This window comes from Cottoperca gobio, chromosome 4, assembly GCF_900634415.1.
Source record: "Cottoperca gobio chromosome 4, fCotGob3.1, whole genome shotgun sequence".
In the NCBI taxonomy this organism is placed as follows: Eukaryota; Metazoa; Chordata; class Actinopteri; order Perciformes; family Bovichtidae; genus Cottoperca; species Cottoperca gobio.
In genome coordinates, this window is record NC_041358.1 from 12,993,990 (window position 1) to 13,015,231 (window position 21,242).

The 21,242-nt window shown below is 40.9% G+C and overlaps 1 protein-coding gene across 1 annotated transcript; it reads left to right on the plus strand.

The window, feature by feature from the left end:
• Nucleotides 1-36: 36 nt before the first annotated feature.
• Nucleotides 37-10,089, plus strand: atg4c (autophagy related 4C, cysteine peptidase). The gene is given in 13 exon segments (XM_029430397.1): nt 37-508; nt 695-816; nt 1,407-1,490; nt 1,596-1,826; nt 3,584-3,911; nt 4,772-4,842; nt 5,850-5,893; nt 5,895-6,053; nt 6,345-6,423; nt 7,203-7,279; nt 7,776-7,895; nt 8,324-8,371; nt 8,373-10,089. Coding segments are annotated over 12 exon segments (1,437 nt in total). The 5' UTR covers nt 37-508; nt 695-740; the 3' UTR covers nt 8,493-10,089.
• The last annotated feature ends 11,153 nt before the right edge of the window (nt 10,090-21,242 follow it).

Here is a 21,242-nt window from a genome sequence, read left to right on the forward strand (position 1 = left end):
TTTTAATGATGAGTTAGTCACAGGTGAATTAGGAAAAAATAGTTTAATAGTTGGATGTCCATCAACACAGCATAGTAAAACCATCAACGTAACAAGTTAACTAGAGTTGAAGTGATGGATTATATGACACATGCGCCTCTGGCTTTTTATTCTGAGCCCTGCCTTTATACAACAAAGTACGCATGTTTTGTCACAAGGAACAAGCGGAGTATTAATTCGCCATATGAATTGTCGGCAAACTGTTTAAACGCCTCCCACCCGGGCTATCGTAGTTGGTAAATCGAGCCTCTCCTTTGTCCCGGCGGAAACACTGCGAGATCACGTGACGGTACTTCCTCAAAGTGTAAACATTGGTGACTGCAGGGCAGTGTTAAAATACACAGAAAGCCATGGGCGATACACTTCCTTAAACTATTCGTATTATAAAAATATACAACGTTGCAAAGTTTGTACTAAGCTGCTAAGTGGCTGGAAGTGGGGAGAAAACCTGGATCGAAGAAGCTCCAAGGTAACGACGAGCTCACGGCAAGCTGTGAATTTACGTAATTTTACATTGTGAGGTGATATTGATACAGTAAACTATCCTCACTCTCTTCTGTGTGTGTGTGTGTGTGTGTGTGTGTGTGTGTGTGTGTGTGTGTGTGTGTGTGTGTGTGTGTGTGTGTGTGTGTGTGTGTGTGTGTGTGTGCACCAGGGTTTGTGTGCTGTGTGGGAATGGGTTGCATTCCTTGCTGTTCCAAATGGAGAATAAAGGGAGCGACGAGGTGGAAACAATGAGGACAAAGTTATTGTCTGTGTGGCACAATGTGAAGTACAGTAAGTAATTTGCTTGAGGCCAACACACACACACACACACACACACACACACACACACACACACACACACACACACACACACACACACACACAGCCCTGTCACCCAAGTTTAGTCCTCTGTGTCCACTTTGCTTCTAATGCTTTTGTGCATCAATGCTGTGCTGTTTCGATCTGTCCTTGTATAGATCACAATCTTATTTTCTTGACTGAATGAGGTCACTTAAATAAAGTTAAATAAGTTAGATCAGAATCAGCTTTATTGGCCAAAGTCGATACAGAGAGATCAACAACAACGTGTACTGCGAATGCGACTCTGCACATATAAAAACAAGCATCATCCAATGAGACAACAACCTACTGCTGTTGAGTCAACCCTGAAAATAGTTGTCCCTGCCTTTTATGTAACAGGAAGTGAAGAAAAACTGAATACTGTAGTGGGCCGGACTTTTGGGACTGACCCATAGCATTGAATGATTGATGCTGTGGAGTAGGTGCGCCAGCCAGCTGAGTAAACAGGATGTCTCAGAGTTTGTTTTGCTTTTAACAAACAACTAAACCATGACTGATTGTCTTTTTATTGTGTATCTTAGGTTGGGCTCTGAAATCAAAGACCTCTTTCAGTAGAAATTCCCCTGTGCTTCTCCTCGGAAAATGTTACCATTTTAAGTCTGAAGGTATGATGCACACACACTTATCCACAAACAGATACAATTTCAATTAAATTCGCCGATTAGATTTATCATCACCACAGGACATCACATGTCATTTGTTTGCCTCAGATGACGACAGTGTTACAGAAGCCTGCCACGAAGCCTCCGATGAGGACTTTGTCGTGGGGAACGTGGAGGCTTTCCGCAAGGATTTTGCGTCCCGAGTGTGGCTCACCTACAGGGAGGAGTTACCTCCTCTGTCCGGCTCCACCCTGACCTCCGACTGCGGCTGGGGCTGCATGCTGAGAGCCGGGCAGATGATGCTGGCTCAGGCACTTATTCTGCACTTCTTGGGCAGAGGTGAGAGGAATGATCGTAACCACTCCTGAGTTACAATAAAACCCGAGATGATCATTGGGACAGGAGAGAATACAAAATGTATTTCTTCTACTCAAAAATATGTTACTTTTCTCTGACTTTACTCTAATAATTTCAAATTTCTTGTGAAATGCCACATTGCTAAAATTATCTATTTAACAATTCAAGAAGAAAAAAATCACTTTGGTTAAACTGGTTAAATGACTTCTGGGCATATTAAACGACTGACAATGGCAGATACTTGAGACTGCTTACACCCTGCCGCTCCCAGGTGTTACATTTTTGGAAATACTGTATATGAATGTGGAGATGGGCATGCAAAAGCCTTAATTTTATGATACAGTGATCTTAATTGGACAATGTAACCAGCAGGTAAACTATAACAGGCAAAGATGTGGGCAACATTTAAAAAAGAGAAGTGGTACGGCCTAGTTCTATAGAAATGACAACTGTAAATGAGTCTACAGATTGGTACTTGTGGAATGCATCGCAAATGTATCTCGTGTTAAGTTTCTTTATTTCTTTTCAGTTCAATATCTCTTTTTCTAAGCAGGAGGCCAGACGTGTAGCCACTTTTACAGAGTTTCCTCATTCTCAATCCAAAAGTGAAAGTTTAATTTAGTTGATGCGAAGCATTTATGAGTGAATTCTTCATATCTTTGTCAGATCTATTGTCTCTGAAGTGTCCTAGACTTTATGGTTCCACATTATGAGATGACTGCCAGTTTAATGTAGTCATTTAGAAAACAATATTTAAAACTTGTTCTTCTGTCAAATCTAAAATATGTCACTAATGAAATATTTCTCTATAAAATGACTAATGGCCACTTAAGGATATTTATTGATCAATTTCACTTTGATTCACTTTGGATCAAGGTCATTTTGTTAATGCCTTAGACTCTACTCAGGCCCATTTTATAGCCTGGGCCACTCCCTTTCTCTCCGCCTTCAGCTCCCACCCTGTTTGTAAGGCTAAGGCACTGTTAAAGTGAAATACTGGGACACTCAAACTTATAATTGAACAGAATGACAACTATTCTGTTACTGAAGTGCACAAGGTTCTGTCTGTTTGAGTCAAAAACCTTAAATTTCACGAGTTCTGAAAGACTTTGTTCTTATTGGTGATGCTCTAAATTGAACTTTTATGGGTTGAATGATCAGGTTCAGAGAGACTCACAGATACCCGGTCAAATAGATCCCTCATTATTTTCATCAAAGTCTTACTTGTAGTTACAAGCTTTTCTTGCACTACAAGTAAGACTTAGATTGTACGAGTGAATTGTTTATCTATTTTCTGTTTTATCACGTTACAGTTGTTTTGATCAAATCTCTTTAATTTCCTTCGATATTTAATTTTTTTAAATCTCATCTCTTGAAGTATTTGAGTTTTGTTGAAGGTGTTTTTGAGAAAGTGGCAGCCACATCTAGAATTTGATCAATTCTTAAATTTGTTTTAATTTGAATCATCTCAAATAGAATAAAAATTGAATATTAGAAATCGTGATCTTGATTGGTGATTTCTTGCTCGACACCTTCATCGTCGAGCATAAATATATATATATACATATTGAAATGTGTATCCACAGAAATATAGGATATTGATCTTCCCATTTACCATAAATAAAGTTATTAGGCCTAATACCATTTGTATCCACAGGTGACTTTAAAACTTTAATTAGTTTTTTGGTCTCTAATGTTGATTGTTGCTGATGTTTTATTTACGATTCATTCCCTCACAGACTGGACCTGGTCGGAGGCGATGAGGCTGCAACCTTTAGACACAGAGACGTGGACGAGCACTGCAGCCAAGCGTCTGGTGGCCTCTCTGCAAGGTTCCCCCAGTCCCTCCGATCATGGATCACCACCCATGAACCAAGCCCAGGCCCCAGGATCTGCAGAGGAGGCAGACTCACATTTGAAAGAGATGTACCACCGCACTCTGGTGTCCTGGTTTGGGGACAGCCCCTCGGCTCAGTTAGGTCTCCACAGGCTGGTCCGCACGGGCCTGTCAATGGGGAAACAGGCAGGGGACTGGTATGGGCCTGCTGTGGTGGCACACATCCTCAAGTAAGTCTAAAAAGTTTGCATTCAGATCATTTTTAACATTGCATGTCACATGGCACAACAATAACAATTACTCTTGTTAATTGATTAATACTTAGATTAGTTTGTTTTGGGCAATCATTCATTTGATCTATAATTTTGCATTTAAGATGTCATAAAAAGAAAGTATTAATACTAAAAGTGTATAAAATTAAGCAAGCAAACATTTTATATTCTGTTGTTTTTACTTAAATTACGAATTAGTGTAATAACATTTTCTAAATAAATGTTCTGTTGATCAACAAATTCAGCACTATTAATGTTAATGTCCCGGTATTTCAGCCAGAATCTAAAGAGGAAGATTGTAACAGAACTTTGGATTAAAACAATAAAAAAATTAAATGCTGAAGTATTTGTTTTGGGCTTGTTTAAGTGTAAAGAAAATAAATTATATTTACTGGTATTAGTAAGAACCAGCAGGATTTTCATAATTTGTTAAACTGTGCATGTGTCAAGTAAGATTCAATGTGTGCCTAGAACATGGTACTGTATGTGCGCAATATATTAAATCACTTAAGTTGTATAAACCGCTTGCAGTTAAATAAAATTATGCATATGAACTAGCATTTAGCACATTTCCAGCATCTACTGATTCAAATATATTGCTGTAACTGACACTAGTTAACTGATTATTAAATTGGTAATATCACAGTTTTTAAGGTCATGTTAATATACAGTATATAGCCCAGATGTTGACTTATGTAAACATTTTAAAACCCTCTCTCTCTCTCTCTCTCTCTCTCTCTCTCTCTCTCCTCTCCTCTCCTCTCCTCTCCTCTCCTCTCCTCTCCTCTCCTCTCTCCTCTCTTCTGCCTTTCTCTTAGGAAAGCTGTCGAGGAGGCGATGGACCCTGCCCTGGCGGCTATAACTGCTTATGTCTCCCAGGACTGCACAGGTATGAAAGATGAGCCTGCTGTTGATAAAAACAGGATACTGGGCACAGTGCCCAAACTGACCCTTCTTTTTCCACCATCTCTCTCTCTGCTGCTGGGAGACTATGGAGCTGCTTAGAAGGGTGACAGGAGACTCACTGTGTCTATTTCCCAACAAATACATCCACTCCAGATCTATAACGTCCCACTCCAACCTCTTCTTAACCCCAATAACTTGGGTTTTGATTTATGTTTGTCTTCTCAATAGCCAGAGCAGGAGACAGCTGGTGTGAGAGCCAGTGTCTTGGTGTGTTATAAGTTTAATATTAGAGATTTACTGTGAGAAAATGGAAGTGAATTTCACTTGTGCACTCCCGACACCACGACTATATGTACATTGAAATTAATCAAATGTCAATCAAATTAAATGAATAGTCAACTATTGTAATAATCAGTTGTTAATACTTTAGGTAATTTATCAAGCAATTATGCTAAACGTGCACCGTTTCCTGCTTCTCAGATTTGCTGCTGTTCACTGTTTTCTATCACTATAGATTGAATCTCTTCGGGTTTTGGACAGTTGGTCGGACAAAACAAGGAATTTGGAGATGTTAACTTCGGTTCGATAAAATTGTAATGAATATTTTACACTCTTTTCTGACATGTTTGAGATGACGCAATTAATTGTAAAAGTTTACCCATGATAAAAATACTTGTCAATTGCAGCCTGTGTAAGGTAATTAGACTGTATTTGGAAAGAGCAAAAACAGAATAAATAATTCAAGATGATACAACATTTACGTAAGAAACTCTTACTGGCATAACATATGCATATATTTGCTCAATTCTGTGGATAATTAGGAGAAAGAAAAACTTTGTATCCCCCATAGGGAAAACCATGATTATACATATACCGCCCTCCTATTTCAAAACCCAGGACTAACCAGGACAATGATGATTGACAGATTGATTGACTGACAGACAGACATGGAAGCAGACGAATGACTTTTGTGTTATTGATTCTCCATAGTGTACAGTGCTGATGTCATCGATAGCCACAGAGCACCAGACGCTGGGGCAGGCCTCTGCTGAGAGATCAGATGCCCCTCCCTCCCCACAGAGCGACCAACCGGCGTCGGCCTCCACCCTGACAGACAGCCGAGCCGTCATCATCCTCATCCCTGTGAGGCTGGGAGGGGAGAAGACTAATCCGGACTATTTTAACTTTGCAAAGGTGAGAGTTACATGTAGGTGAGCGGTAGTTTTTAGAACTCTCTTTCAGCCAAATTCAGCCAGATTTTGGTGTTTGATCACAAAGTTTTACACGTGTACTCTCAGCGGTGAAGTAAATAAGAGTTGTTACCATACTGTATATAGGAAGTGGACACTATAGGGGACGGCGAGTTTAAAAGATCTGTTTTACTGTTACTGTAATATTTTATGTGGGAAATGAAATCATTTAGGCTCCCAGTCAGATGTACTTTGTATTTCTCTGACCCCCCCCCCCCCCTCTCTCTGCATTTAGAGCATACTGAGTCTGGAGTACTGCATTGGCATCATCGGAGGGAAGCCCAAACAGGCCTGCTACTTTGTAGGATTTCAAGGTCAGTGTTAGCTTAATGCAAAACACAGAAAGACACACAGAGAGAGGTTGGTGTGAATAACAGATTATTTTGCATAATATACCCTTCTTATGTGAAGAGACAAAGTAAGTTAATGTATTCCTGTTTGCGTGAGGAAATCGGAGAGGAGTGGAGATGGAAGCGAAGTGAAGCAGGGCTTACTTTATTCTCTCTGACCCATCAAAGCCTCACCCATTTATCACAAGTAAACCTCCCAAGTTGTAAGCTGTAATTGATTTCCATAGGAGGCATGCATTAAATTTCGTCCGGGCCCCAAAGTGAGCCACTCTTCATCACCTTCAGGAGCCAGGAGGAACCTTCAGTTGTACATCTTGGCAGTCAATATTTACGCATTTACATTTTACCAATTTGAAATACAGTGGTGGATGATGTCTAAATGACAAGCAATACATTCTCCCTGCCAAGGCGCTGCTCAGCACTGCATTTTTCATATGCAAATGGTCGAATGTAATTGCGTGTTTGTAAAAGTAATTCCCCCACACAAAAATTAAATGACAAGCTCTTTTTTTTGTGGGTGTAAAGAATGTGCTTGTACAAACGCATCTGATTATGCAGAATTTAATCCACCCTGGTGGATATTAAAAAGCAACAACCTTCTGGGAGGCATATTTGACGCTCACAAGCCTAACAGTAGGCCAAGCGGGTGACTTTGAGCTACTCTGCATAGAAATTGGAGAGAAGCGCGTTTTTGTAATAATCCGATGTTTTTGAATAACTTGTCTTTTGTTTTGTCCTTGCAGATGACAGCTTGATTTACATGGACCCTCATTACTGTCAGTCTTTTGTGGATGTCAGCACCAGCGATTTCCCTCTCCAGGTAATGTGAAATTACACAGACGAGCTGACTGGAGCCCCAGTAATGTGAATTTAATAGTTTCTGTTAGTACTTAAGGGTATGAATCTTAAAGCAGCCCTCGGCCCAATTACCGAGTCCCTATCTGCTGATTTATTTGCTGCTCAGATGTGTGAAGCTGCCACTTAAGAGAAATATGGCAAATACCAGAGCAGGTACTGTGAGCCTGAATATTTCAGGATCCGTACATAAAAAAAACAGCTCACAGCGCTGTATAGCAACTTTTGTTTTATGCTTTTGCATGCAGTGGTATACAATGTGACAACACACCAGAGTTGTATATTTATGGATGCTGTGACAGCAGATAAATAGGATTTCATTCATCAAATGATACAGAATACATCTTATTCGCTGTTGACGCTGCCGTGGAGTGTGTGTGTATGCCCCGCAGTTGTTACACATTATCTGGCCCTTCAGCTTGATGAATATTTTCTGATGTATTTTGTCTCTTTTTGCCTAGTCATATCATTGCCCCTCACCGAAGAAGATGCCTTTCAGCAAGATGGACCCAAGTTGCACCATCGGTTTCTACTCTAGAAGTGCTCAAGACTATGAGAGAATCAGCCAAGAGCTTTCTAAGGTAGGGAATAGCATTTCCTTAACACTACTCCTCAAACATTTCACAATTATTAGTATTCTCTATGTTATATTCATCCTATTTTGTGCCCTGCAAATGTGTAGTTAGAGTGATAAAGGTTGACCAGTAGGTGGCACCATTTAGCCATGAATGTGCTCTTACTTTGCTTCTCCAACAAGTCAACATGTTGGGTGGATGTTCTAAACCAGAGTCTTCCCTCTTTAAACCTATCAAACTTCTGCTTAGAAGGCTCTATATAGAAGTTATATTAAAATGAATATACTTTAATTTCTACGAGGGAACAATTAAAGTGCGATAAGATACCCCTCGTTAGGTGAGGAGATGAAATGCAACGCAAACTGTTACATTATGTGTACATTATGGTGTAACACTAGCACCCCTCTGAAACAACTGCTCTGTTGTTGTTCCAGGTGCTGCAGCCATCAGCGAGGGAGAAATACCCCGCGTTCACTTTCGTGCCAAGGTCATGGCAGAGATTACGACCTGTCTGCAGGCCTGACCCCTGAGAAGAGAGAATGGCCCTTCATCCGTGACCCGCGGAGGACGGTCACCACTACCGGCGACTTTGTGCTGCTCTGACAGCGACGTTTAGAAGACTAGTGAAAAAGGGAGCTTCTTCTTTTTAATGAATCAAACTGCTTGACACCCAAAGCCTTGTGTCTGCTGTGGACACCGAAGGTTATGGGACTTTTTAAAACTACATTAACTCGGTTTATACATCGTGGAAACTTTGCACCAAAACTATTTGTTGCCTGGAAATGTGAGCTTCCTGAACATTGTGTCAGGAAGCTTTTGGTGCTCTTCTTAATTTAGTGACCTAATAAATTTTGAATACTCATGTTAAGAAGAAGAACATCTAGGGGAACACTTAATTATTTTTGCACCATTATTTGTGATTTAATGGAGACAAGCTGTTGATGGGGACGATATCAACACGTCAGATTTTGGGAGATTTGGTGTAGGATGTATTTTGCACCTAACATCACGTTGAAGAAGTCTTAAAGGGATTTTGTTTGTAATAATCATAAGGTCCAGTGCTGCTCTCCCACCTCGACGTGCTTTCAAGGCTCATAGTGACATCGAGTGTCATAGTAATGACTGAAAATAGTGTCGGCACCACTTTAAAATCTTTTCCCAGAGCCACACCTTCAGTATTTCAACAGAGTTTTCTTAAGTGTGGTTGTGCTAAGAGCATTATTGTAAAAGCCTTAATTAATATGGGCCAAGGGCTCTCTGAAGATTGAGCCAAGCTACTTCTACCAAACTACTCTGCCAAAAGCATTTCATCAAACAGGACGGATGCCTCGCCCGTCTGAAACACCTCGACAGCAGAAGCATATGGGACACATCCTCTGAAGGACACTTTCTTCATAATTGTGTCAACATGTCTTTTTATTCACACTAGAACTCATGTCTTTATCTGAGCTATAACACATGATGGTGTCGTTTGGTGATATGATTGTTTGCTTGCCTTGTGTGTTTTTGAGGGGTATTCATTTTGACTGAGTTATGCATCATAGTGCAAGTGACTAAGCGCTATATGATATGAATGACCCTTTTACAATAGAATTCATCAGATGTAAAAGTATTTACTGTATGTGTCTAACTCACACTGAAGTCAAAACACACTCCTAAGAAACATTTTATAAACAATTTATAGTAGTAGCAATCTACATTACATAAAGATATATATTAACCTTCCAAATCAATATTATCTGTTTATGCTGCATGCAATTAACAAGTGTTTTATTTCAAAGGAGTTGAATCATTTCAAAACATCCCTTTTGTATACAATAAGCAATACAAAAGGGATTTCCTAACATTTCATATTATGTTACTTCATGTGTTTTCCCTCCTTTTTTGATTTTAATTCTTCAATTCTAGTCTCCAGCAGTGAGTAACTAAATGGTATATTGCTGTTCTTACAGAACCTCAACAGAATCTACATCTTAACAAACTAGAAGTGTAGAAGTACGCTGTAACACATGTTAGGTTGCCACACTCGATCATGCACTTTGATTTTGATCACTTCAAAAACACTAGTATTCTGTGTGTTGAATCTGTTTCATGTACTTTCCTGCATTACAACATCTGCATGTCTGTTTGCAGAAATTAATTTACAAATTGTTACATTTTTTAACACTGCCAGGCAAAATAAAGTTGAATAAAGTCAAAATATTTGTAAATGTATTATTTCTTTGACTGCAGTGGAATAAAAAAACCAGTTTGCTCCATTTTCAGCGCTAGATACAAACCTCGCTGGTGTGTTGAAATGTATTCAATCCCCTTCTCTCCCGGTCAAATGCAGTAGATTAAAACTAATCGTACGTGCTAACCATCTCTACAGCCCATTAACCAGGGACCGGAAAAAATGTGACCCAGTGACACTGGCGGCAATTGTGTTCCTCTGTGGAGGAAAAGAAAATATCCTTGTGTGCAAAGCTCTGTTACCATGGATAATCTGTGTGTTGCCCACTTAGTTTGAGCTATGCCGGACTGTTTTCCTGTACAATACAAATTCTTGTATTATGATGAGACTTGCTTTTAAAGGAGGGAACTGTCCCTTCTGTGAGGGAGCTGGGGCAAGGGTGAGGATGGATGGACAGAAAGGAAAAAGAATCCCTCATCTGTTCTCTTCTTCACCATGGAGAAGCAATGACAAAACGCATAAAGGCATCATTTAGATCCCCTGTCTGATCTGTGTGTTCGTCCATGTCCTTTTTTTTTTTTTTTGCGGACGGCCGGCCGACTGTGGACAGAGCGGGAACATCAAGTATGCAGAAGCAAAGGACCAGTGACATTCTCCAACTTTGGAAGGATGAAGGGTTGAATGGACAGGAGGGAGGGGGGTGAGATATTTGGGGATTTCTTGTCAGAAACATGAAAGAGCATTTGTGCTGGGGGGCACACAGCGCTCTGAGGGTTGACTGTGTTCTCCATGTATTTACAGGGGATGTATGAATATTTGATTAATGAGTCACAGGCTCGAGGGAAATGCAATAAGCGAGCGAGCTTTACAAAGCAAGCCGATCACACAGACACACCATGCCCTCCCGTTTAACACAGCTGCCTAGTGTCATTGATATTGCAGATTCCTGAAAATCTGATCTGCAGCAGAGCAAATTCCTCACAAAGAGTTTGTCCATGAGAGTCATTCCTCTGTTCCACAGATGGATGGATGTGTGAAAGGGGAGGGGTGCATGAAGAGACCCTGAGACGCCCAATAAAGATTATATTTTGGTGTCATCCACAGGAAGAAATGGCTTGTGGCATGTAGCCCTCAGAGGGATCAACAGGGAAGGGGCCTTCTAATATCTCAAGATCATACCTGTATTAAGGATGAATCCCGGATGAGGTTTAGTCCTATAGGGACAAGGAGACCTTTGGGACTTTAACCACAAACCAAAGTTGTGATCTGAGAGCAGCTGGGTGAATCTTGATACCAAGATAAGCTGTTAAAAGGCATTTAGGTTGAGTTCTTAGATGTTATTCTCAAAACATTACAGAAAACGAGAGAGGAAACTGGGTGCAAAAGAACATTTTCTGTCACCTTTATTCATGTTCAGTGAAATTTAGGATGTAAAATTTGATTTGTTAACAAAGTCTTGACAGACCTGTGAAAACATGTCTTCAAAAAAAAAACTTTGGATATGATTGGAAAAGCAAGAACAACGCAGATCCCTCAATATAAGTGCATATAATACAAGATTAATCATAGCATTTTACTGTGAAATTAATAGTACTAACATATATAAAGAGAGAAGCTTCTTATTGCATGTCTGCCCTTCCAGGCCTTTGGAAGCTACATATTGTCAGTACTGAGTGTGGTGTGTTAAGTTCTCCGAGTCTCATCCACACAATGTCAACGCATAAAACATTTCTCTTTTCCATGGAGATATTATCCAATTTGTGTCATTCAGGCTGAAGAAAGTGACTGTGATACTCCACAAAGTATCGTTTCTATTCCCTCTAACCCCGTGGTTCTCAGGATCTCCTCCAGCCAAGATCAGACCATGATGGATGACACTGAAACCATCCAGGAGAATTAGATTTAACGAAAAGGGAACGACACATGGCAAAATGTAATATGCACAGTCTGTGTACGTGTGAAGCTGTAAGGATGTGAAAGAGCCAAAAAGTGATGTGTCCGTTCTTTTCCATTCATGAGAAGTGTGTAAATTTATATGGATGAGTGTGTAGTTTACACATGTACGTCTTGTGTGTAAGTCATTCTAAATCTTAGGTGTCACACTCCCTCCCTGTCTTCACACCAGGTGCAGGGGTGCTAGATTTATACCCAGTAGCCCTTGCCCACCCTTGTGGAATGCCATGCATCTTCAAACAGGTACTTCACTTTGAAATCTCATCTCGGCGTGATATCTCTAGGCGGCTAAATATATCCGGCTCCCGGATCCCGCAGCCGTCAGAGCGTAAATACCGCCTGCGCTGCATCAGACTGCATTCAGAGTCTCAAGTCTGTCCACGCAACTATCCACTTGTCTCCGCCCGTCTCCTTCTACCAGCTCATCCCCCATCTATCCTGTTCACAGGAGCTCCTGCATGCCTCACACATCTCTTCTGGGTTGAAGCCAGACAGATGTCATGATGCTGTGATTAATCAGCAGCACGCAGGACAGAAGCTTTAAGGGTGCACAACCACGTGAACATGACCCGCAGGACATATTAGGTCAATGGTTCTTCAACTTTTTTCACCCGAGGACTCAAACAGGAGAAACATATTCAGCCTAATTCATTCTTTTCGGAATCACCCAGTGGTGGGCCGTCAGGGCCAGCAAGGCCTTCTCTGCTGGCCTAAACATCATCAGAATATAAATTTAATTTTGATATATTTTTTCCACAAATATGTATTAAATTATTCCCCATAGTCTATTCTCTTCATTTCATAGTTTTCCTCTTGGTTGCGCTGCTTCCAGCCTCAGATCGAGATTTGGAGGTCTGGCCTTTATGTTAGAGCTTTTATCCAATCATATTTCAGCCATAATGTGTTGCCAGGGTCCAAGAAATCTGCCCTTAGGCCTTCAGAATCAACAGTGAACGGAGACAAAACTGTGGCGTTAACCAAACAGATTTCGAGTTGGCGACATCGAGGCCAGCTAGAAGACGTACGATAACGTCAGCACGTGCATGTCTTTTGATTGGATACGCACTATTGAGAGGCAGAGCTATGCAGAGCTAGCGAACTGAACTTGAACATGTAGATTTCTACAAGCTGTTTTTTTTCAACCCACAATGGCTGAAGGAGGAGAAGAGATCGATGTGGTCGCAGATATAATTATAACGCCATTTTCAAGACAAACTTTTCAAGAAAAGCTAGACATCGTGAGAAGAGAACAGCCAACCCCGACGCTAGCGAGTCTATCACAGGGTTTGTCCGCCACTTTCAAATCACTAACTACGAGCGGTACCCCCGGCTCACAGCCTCCGAGAGGCACTGCACATTGTACTGCTGGGAATGCCTGCTATTTACAACTAAATGTTTCGTAAATATTAATATAACTCTGTTGTTAGGGTGATGCAACGCCCGGTTATACTGCGTTTCTGTCTAAATGTATAGTTTCTAGAGCCATGGCGTCATAATGATGGTATTAAGAGGGGGAATAATTCAGGCAGGACTGTGTAGGACATCACTGAAGGCCTAGGTGGGAAATGCACGGCCCACCACTGGAATCACCAGTGCACCTCATACCCTTCCAAATAAACATGGCAGCAAGTATGTGATCTTTTGATGAGCCACTTTCAGTGTATTTATATTGTAAGTACATGGTTCGTTACTTTATTGTTTTGCAAGAGAATTTCTTTTGTATTAATTACAAGCAATTGTATTTTAAAGCTAACAAAATCAGTTATTTAGGTTTTTTTAAAGGCATGTGAATAGTTTGCAGTCAAATACAGTTCTTTGAAAAGTATTCTTAATAGTATTATTAGTGAGTTTAAACATATTACCCAGACTTGCTGGACTGTTGTCTTGCAGTTTGCAGCTCCAGCCCACAGGCTCTCTGAAAGGGATAAGTGGTGAAGAAAATGGATCGACCTTTTGTGCTCAAAAAAGATCAAGGTTTTTTTAACATTATAGTTTAGAAACTAAAGATTTATATATAACACAATTGTGGCCCTAAACCAACAGCTTTATTACAAGATGGCAAGCTACTGTGAAAAAGTAACTTTAGAACTTGTTGTCACCAGGAGACAAAGTTTAATAACTCAATTACTAATTTATTATTTAAATAATATTGATCAATCACCTAATGGTTGGTGTAAATAATAATTTAATCATTGAATTAAAATGATGAACTCGTCTTTAGGACAAGGTCAGTAACAACGCCATTCTTTTTTCCATTTAGATTTAATATTGAGGTAACCAAAAAAAAACAAATAAATGTACTGTGTGGCATTATAAATCAGTATGAAAATGTCTTCCTTTACTTTAGCTAAACAAAACTCATGAGAGGGGGCTGCATTTGCTTTTCACTGCAATAGTTTTGCATCAGAGTCCTCCTCTCTTCCTACTGAGAAGAGTGTACCATGGCAGAGGCCCAAAGCAAAGCTTCTCACCTTGTGTTGGCTAACCTCGCCCGGCTGTGACAACAAGAAGGGCACTGGAGTTAACATTTAGATAACGGATGTGTGTGCCACTTTCGATTTCCATTCCTGGTGACAGGGAATCTTAGGAGCACATCATGGGTTGTGTGTACGTGTGTGTATGTGTGTGTGTGTGTGTGTTGGGGGTGGGGGCACTCCTGTGTTTCCTGCATCTCAGGGGTGATGTGGAAGAACGCCGAAATTCCTCATTCTGCTGTCCTCTGAGGCATGGCCGGCCCTCTGTCAGCCTTTGCTAACCAGATGCATCCGAAACAGGCGCCGAGGCTGAAGGCAGGGGATATTGCCTGCTGTGTAGCTGTCGACTTGTTTCTCATTGCATGCCTGTGTTGAGCAGGGTGGCAAGTGTGTATGGGTGTATGTGTGAATGGACGGGTGGAGGTTAGGAGGGTGTCAACCTGTCTGTGTGTGTGTAAATGTGTGTGGCAGGACATGCTATGAATTTAGGAGTGTGTATCATCCACCACACACACACACACACACACACACACACACACACACACACACACACACACCACATATACACGCACACACTAAGTCTTCGCTCTACCTAACTCTTGGATTGTAACTAGCATCAGTCTATACAATGCTGTGGCCTTTAAGTTTTGTCCAATGACTGCCTAATGACAATGAGTGTGAGTGTGTGTGATTGTTATTGAGTGTGTGTGACAGACAGAGATAAATCAAGAGAGAAAAACTAAGAGAATGCCATGTGGCTTTTTTCTCTTTTTTTGTGTGCGTACATGTGCCAGTGTGTGTGTGTGTGTGTGTGTGTGTGTGTGTGTGTGTGTGTGTGTGTGTGTGTGTGCGCACGTGTGTGAGTGTGTGTGTGTGTGTGTGTGTGTGTGTGTGTGTGTGTGTGTGTGCCAGTGTGTGTGTGTGTGTGTGTGTGAGTGTGTGTGTGTGTGAAAGGTATCCTCCATCCTGCAGATTTGTGTCTACGTGTGATACTTTGCAATCTCATCTCCATCTAAAACTCCTGCAGGCCCTGTGCACCATTATCACGCAGTTGCAATAAAACCCACAGTAATTAAAGGGGATCTGGCTGTAATTGCCTCAGTGAATCAACTTAATCAGCACCTGTGCTCACAGTCAACCTAATGGTGCAATCTAACCTTTTAATACCCCAGAAATTAGAATTGTAAAAAATTATACATCTGATAATTATTCTGTATTTTAAAAACTCTTGAGTGGACATTGAGTGGACCATTGTCCAAGGCAAATATTAAAGCTGCAGTCTGCTGAGTGCGCATATCAGAGAGAGAGTGTGAGAGTGTGTGAGAGAGAGAGAGAGAGAGAGAGAGAGAGAGAGAGAGAGAGAGAGAGAGAGAGAGAGAGAGAGAGAGAGAGAGAGAGAGAGAGAGAGAGAGAGAGAGAGAGACATTCATATTGGAATTAAAATGATTTGTCAACTTATTGATATGTTCATATACAAACAGATTTACTGGTTCTACTCGTCTTCTATGATAGTAAACTGAATATAGTTGGGTTGGGAAAAAATAAGCAATTTAAATAAATCAAAGTGGGCTTTGGGACAGTGTGATGGACGTTCCTCACTGTTTTCTCATTTTTTTATTCACGGGTCAAAAGAAAATAATTTGATAATGAAAACATTCAAATAATCTGCAGGCTTAGTTCATAGGCTAATAGTGGATGCCAAGAAGTTGCATATAGGCAACAGAAATGAAAGATTAAAGATGTGGTCAATCATTGGACACACCTTGTACATAAACTGAGCTACAAAATGAATCCCACAATCTTACCCTGTCACACAAACCTTTATAGCAACACAATTACTGACTGCAATCAGCCAATTCAAGCTGTGCTTTCATGTAGAGTTCAACTTTGGCCAACTTGGTAACACTTTGAAGACCACATCTATCATGCAATATGTGGACACGCATAGTGAATGACATCCATCCATCCATCCATCGTCTACCGCTTATCCGGGGTCGGGTCGCGGGGGCAGCAGCTCCACCAGGGAACCCCAAACTTCCCTTTTTTCCAGGCCACATCCGCCAGCTCCGACTGGGGGATCCCGAGGCGTTCCCAGACCAGTGTGGATTTATGTAATAATCTCTCCACCGAGACCTGGGGAGGCGCCCAGGTGGCATCCTTACTAGATGCCCGAACCACCTCAACTTGCTCCTTTCAGTAGTGAATTATAATGCATTTATAATGCTTAATATTACACTCATGAACACACATAATGCTTTATGATACACTATATCAACAGTCATAAAACATTATAGATGTGACTTATAATGAATTATAAGTGTCTCATGGATGCTCTTGACTAGTTATAAACTAGAGGTTAACTGATGGGACTTATAAGACATTATGACTACCTATACCCACTCAACAATCAACTGTAGTATGGACTCATAATATGCTATAATAGTCCATAACTAAAGTGAGATGCATCACTAATAATGCATGCTTCATCATTTTAATGCATTACATTGAAGCATGCATTATTATAGATGTATCCATGTACTTCACTTTTGGCCTTGGGAAGGTTTCTGCATGTCACACTCCACGTTCTCTACACAATATGCACAAGTTCCCACATTGGAGTGCAGTGATTTAGTAGATATAAGCAGGTACCAGGTTTAAAATGGGCCTATGCACTACAGTCTGTGTGGCACAGCCTATACGGATCTTGACTTAAATATAGTCTGTAGGGTATGGTAGTTGCAATGGAGTGCAAGGTGGGCGTGTATGCAGCCTGACAACTGTGTATAAGTGTCTGTGTTTAAAAGAGCACACAAGCAGATTATGTCCTCCTTGTTATCCTTTAAACTCAGTAACAGATGGAAGTGTGTGAAAGAGGTGCTCCACAACAGTTGTAGATTTCAATGCACATAGTATACACTATTAAACAATATAATACAACAACCACAAGAAAAAACACAGATAACGACACAGCTAAAATCATGAATAAATTAGTACGCCCATTACTCTCGCACCGCTGGGCCCACGGCTTCATTGAAATATAGGTCTTTTCAACACATATACCTAATATACTAAAAAAGAACATTTAAAATGATTCAGTGTCTTGCGTGAACGCATTAATTTTCAGTACTAAAAATATATTTTTAAGCAGGTCTTGGGCCCTACTTCTTTCTTGTGTGGAATGCATAATGGATTCCTATGTAATCCATTATGGCTGCTGAGGGAGAGAGAGATAAAGAGTCTCCAGCAGCAGCCACCCGGGGTTGTTCTTCTTTAAATGAAGTTTTAATAAAGAACGACGGAGAGGCTGTACAAGGTCAATTATCAGACTTTGCCCATCCTCTGATACTCTTCTCAGAACTCTGTGCTTAGTTAACCATAATAGCTGTCAGTCATAGCCGGCTGATCTACACGTAAAAACGTCAGACGCCCAGTCGAAGGCTGAACCGATCTATCCAACACCTCTGTCAGTGTACGTTTATTGTTGACTATTTTTCGTCCCGACTGGCACATAAGGTCACCACTGTCACAGACAGGCAAATCAGGAGAGCTGACTGTGGTCGACATTCATTTGTCAGTGCCCTCGTTGAGGAGGATATCTCTTTATGCATCAAGAATATGTTAAAAATCACTGGGTGGAGAGGTGGAGATATTAATTTCATCTGTCCGGGTGCTCGCTCAGTGTTGAAAGTTGAAAGGCCCCCCTACCCATCTCAAAGAGTGAGGTGGATTTAATGTACAGGGTGCTTATGAATACACTTATGTATTCATTTGAGCAATAAACGCAGGGCTGGCTCCCACACAGAAAAACAAACTGCCTAGCTTCCGGCAGCCATTTTAATTAAATGCCATGGATTGTCAAATTTATCGATCCCCCCGCCCCCCCTGACACAAGCCTGAAGGATGTCCTGTGCCATTTCCATATTTTTAGCGGCTTCTCCTGCTAATGTGAGGTGAGGGATGGAAGGAGATGGAGGTCTGCTTGGCTAAATTGGGCTTGGCTCTAACAGCGTGGAGCTGAGGGAGGGAGCGGGGTGTAAATGGCTAAAGGGGGGGTTGCACATGTCCTGAAGCGATAGCCTTGGTGCTGTAGTGAGGCCTCACTCTCCCCCTCTCAGAGCAGATTTGTGTACAGATGGGTGTCTGACAGGCCTACAGCTGTTCTCCTAATTGTTCATTAAGTGTTCTATTGATTCCCTTATTTCGAGTACATGTGTCTTTCAGCCGCTGCTCTCCATGTGAAGTGGCAGACACACATGCTCTACGCACACACTCGCACACACTCACACCTACACACACATCCTGGCTGGGCCGAGATGACAGGGCCGGCTGATGCTGAAAATGTGAGCTGCCACTTCTAATCCAGGGCTTCTCTATCCGCGGGATTCGGCAGGGGCTGGAAAGCAGTGCCGCGCTTGACGCACTAGGCTTTATTTTCCAAACTTTTAGCATCAATCAATTAAAGTGCTGGCAGCAGCATGGAAAAATGTTTAAGTCCTTGTTAAGCGGCAGCAGCCTCAGATTGCACCTGGCTGATAAGGGAGCTTGTGTGAGTCTATTAGATCCTGATACTCTTGCCTGATTACTCGGGGAGAGTACAAGCTTTATTTAGGCAGAAAATGATCAAGAAAGATAGTCAGGGGGAGAGGAGATACAGAGAGTTAGAGAGGGACACAGCTGAAGAAAAGGGTTGAGACTCAATAGCATCATCATCTTCAAGCATCTTCCATCGTGCATTATGGCATTCAGAGCGAGCAGCTCTCACCATGATCCACATTTAATCTGCAAGCAGAGTTGATAAAAGGCCAGTGCTCTGGCATAAATCCTCTTTGTAAAAAAAATAGGCTAAGATAAAAGTTATTTAAATTCACAGAAGGAGTAGATTTATACATGCAGTACCTTGTTCCCTGTAACCTACCTTTGACAAAGTCATCCAGGGCTATCTTACCATATCCACCTGACGCAATAAAAGAACCTAATATGAGGTGGAAAAATGAGACGAAACCTGATGCTTCTCTGTGTGAGGTGAGCGCATGCAGAGCACGTACAGAAGAAGGCAATATGTTTCAGTGCTTTTATGAATTTATAGAAAATGCAGAAAATAGAAAGAAAGTATTATATGGACTGGTCAGCGCTAAAGGGAGAAAAATCACCAGACAAACTGTAACCATTTCTCTTTTTCCCTCTTTGTTCTAAGCCTCACAATTTGGCTTTCAAATTGGACTTAGCGCTTCAGTGAGTCAAGTCATATACTCCCAGCCCGGGTGGTCGTCTCCATTTCTTGGGCGCGGAAATTCTGTCGGCCCTCCTGCGTTGAGTGGAGTGATAATGTTCTCTGTAAAACACAATCAGTCACCTCCCTCCTTGCCTTTGTATAAGCCTCGAGGACCCCCAATCAATACTGGCTGGCTGGGTGACTTATCATCGCGGGCTGGCCGCAGAGCTCCACTGAGCTGAACCGAGTGGGGCAGCAGACAGTGGGCTGCATCCTGATGCAGACGTGAGGTGAGGGCTGTTGGTGACCTGCCCGCCAGGCAGTGACCAATTTGTTATGAGTCAACATCGGGAAAGATGGGGAAAAATCTCTGGGAGAGAGCATTCATACTCAAGTTTCTACCATTTCAGCCTGGCATCCAAGAGAATGTATAAACATAGTCAGAATAATGTCATTTAAGAGTAAATGTGATTTTTTTATGAGTGTGCCTAGACACAAATATTAGTTTTTTGGGAAACCAAAGCTTCTTCGTGAGAAGGCTTTACAGAAGAATGTTCATACAGAGAGTTTAAAGCAAATAACTGTAACTTATACAAATGAAATTGAACACACAGAACTCTTGATCCTATATTAAAGCAGACTGCAAAAAATGCTAATATATAAATAACAGTGTAGTTATGTGATAATTCAGAGGGACTTTTAAAATAATTCTGGGTTATAATAATCTAAAAATGTATGAGTGACTTGTAAATGAATTATTTGAAGCTTATGTTTTAAATGCAACATTATTGAATAATTAAGCAGTATTATAAAGTAGTTACAGAGAACCAAAACCAGAAACTTTGGAATATTTTGGGAACGACAAAATGGCTAAAGCAGGCCAAAACCAAAAAAAATAAAATTGCGGGAAAAGTCTATTGGATTGCCTCGTGGAGTGAGGACTAGCAGTTGACTGAAGTACTGTTTGGTCACTTTTTTACATTACATTACAACATTTATTGGTTAAATGCAAAAAATCATGTTCATCTGACTTTTAAAACGGTGAACCACAAGCTCTGATCTATTTTGTGGCAGATTCGGTCCAATAATTGCCTAATATAAAGGGCCTTGGTGATAAAGAGTTTCCATTATTTAACTAAAGCATGTTTATTCCTTTAGTAATGCAATTATCCAATCACTCACAATCATTATCAATCACAATTCAGTTTAAGATCAGAAGCACACAATGGCAGCACCACATGAAAGCGGATTGTTCCATATTGAAGATACTGTAGTTATTGATAGAAGACAAGCTGCTCTGTAGACACAGTTTGCATTATTCAAGGCAACAGCACTCTTGTATTTTCTACGTTTAAAGAGTCTAAAGCCAATTTTCTTTTCATGAGCTTAGTAATCAAAAACTCAACATACTGCATATTTAAAAATATTAAATAATATCTTTACAGGACTCCACAAAGTAACATGCCAGAAATAAACGTGCACAAGCACACTCTTTAATTATTCAAACAAACTGATTAAATTAGGATGCATCTCAAAGTTAT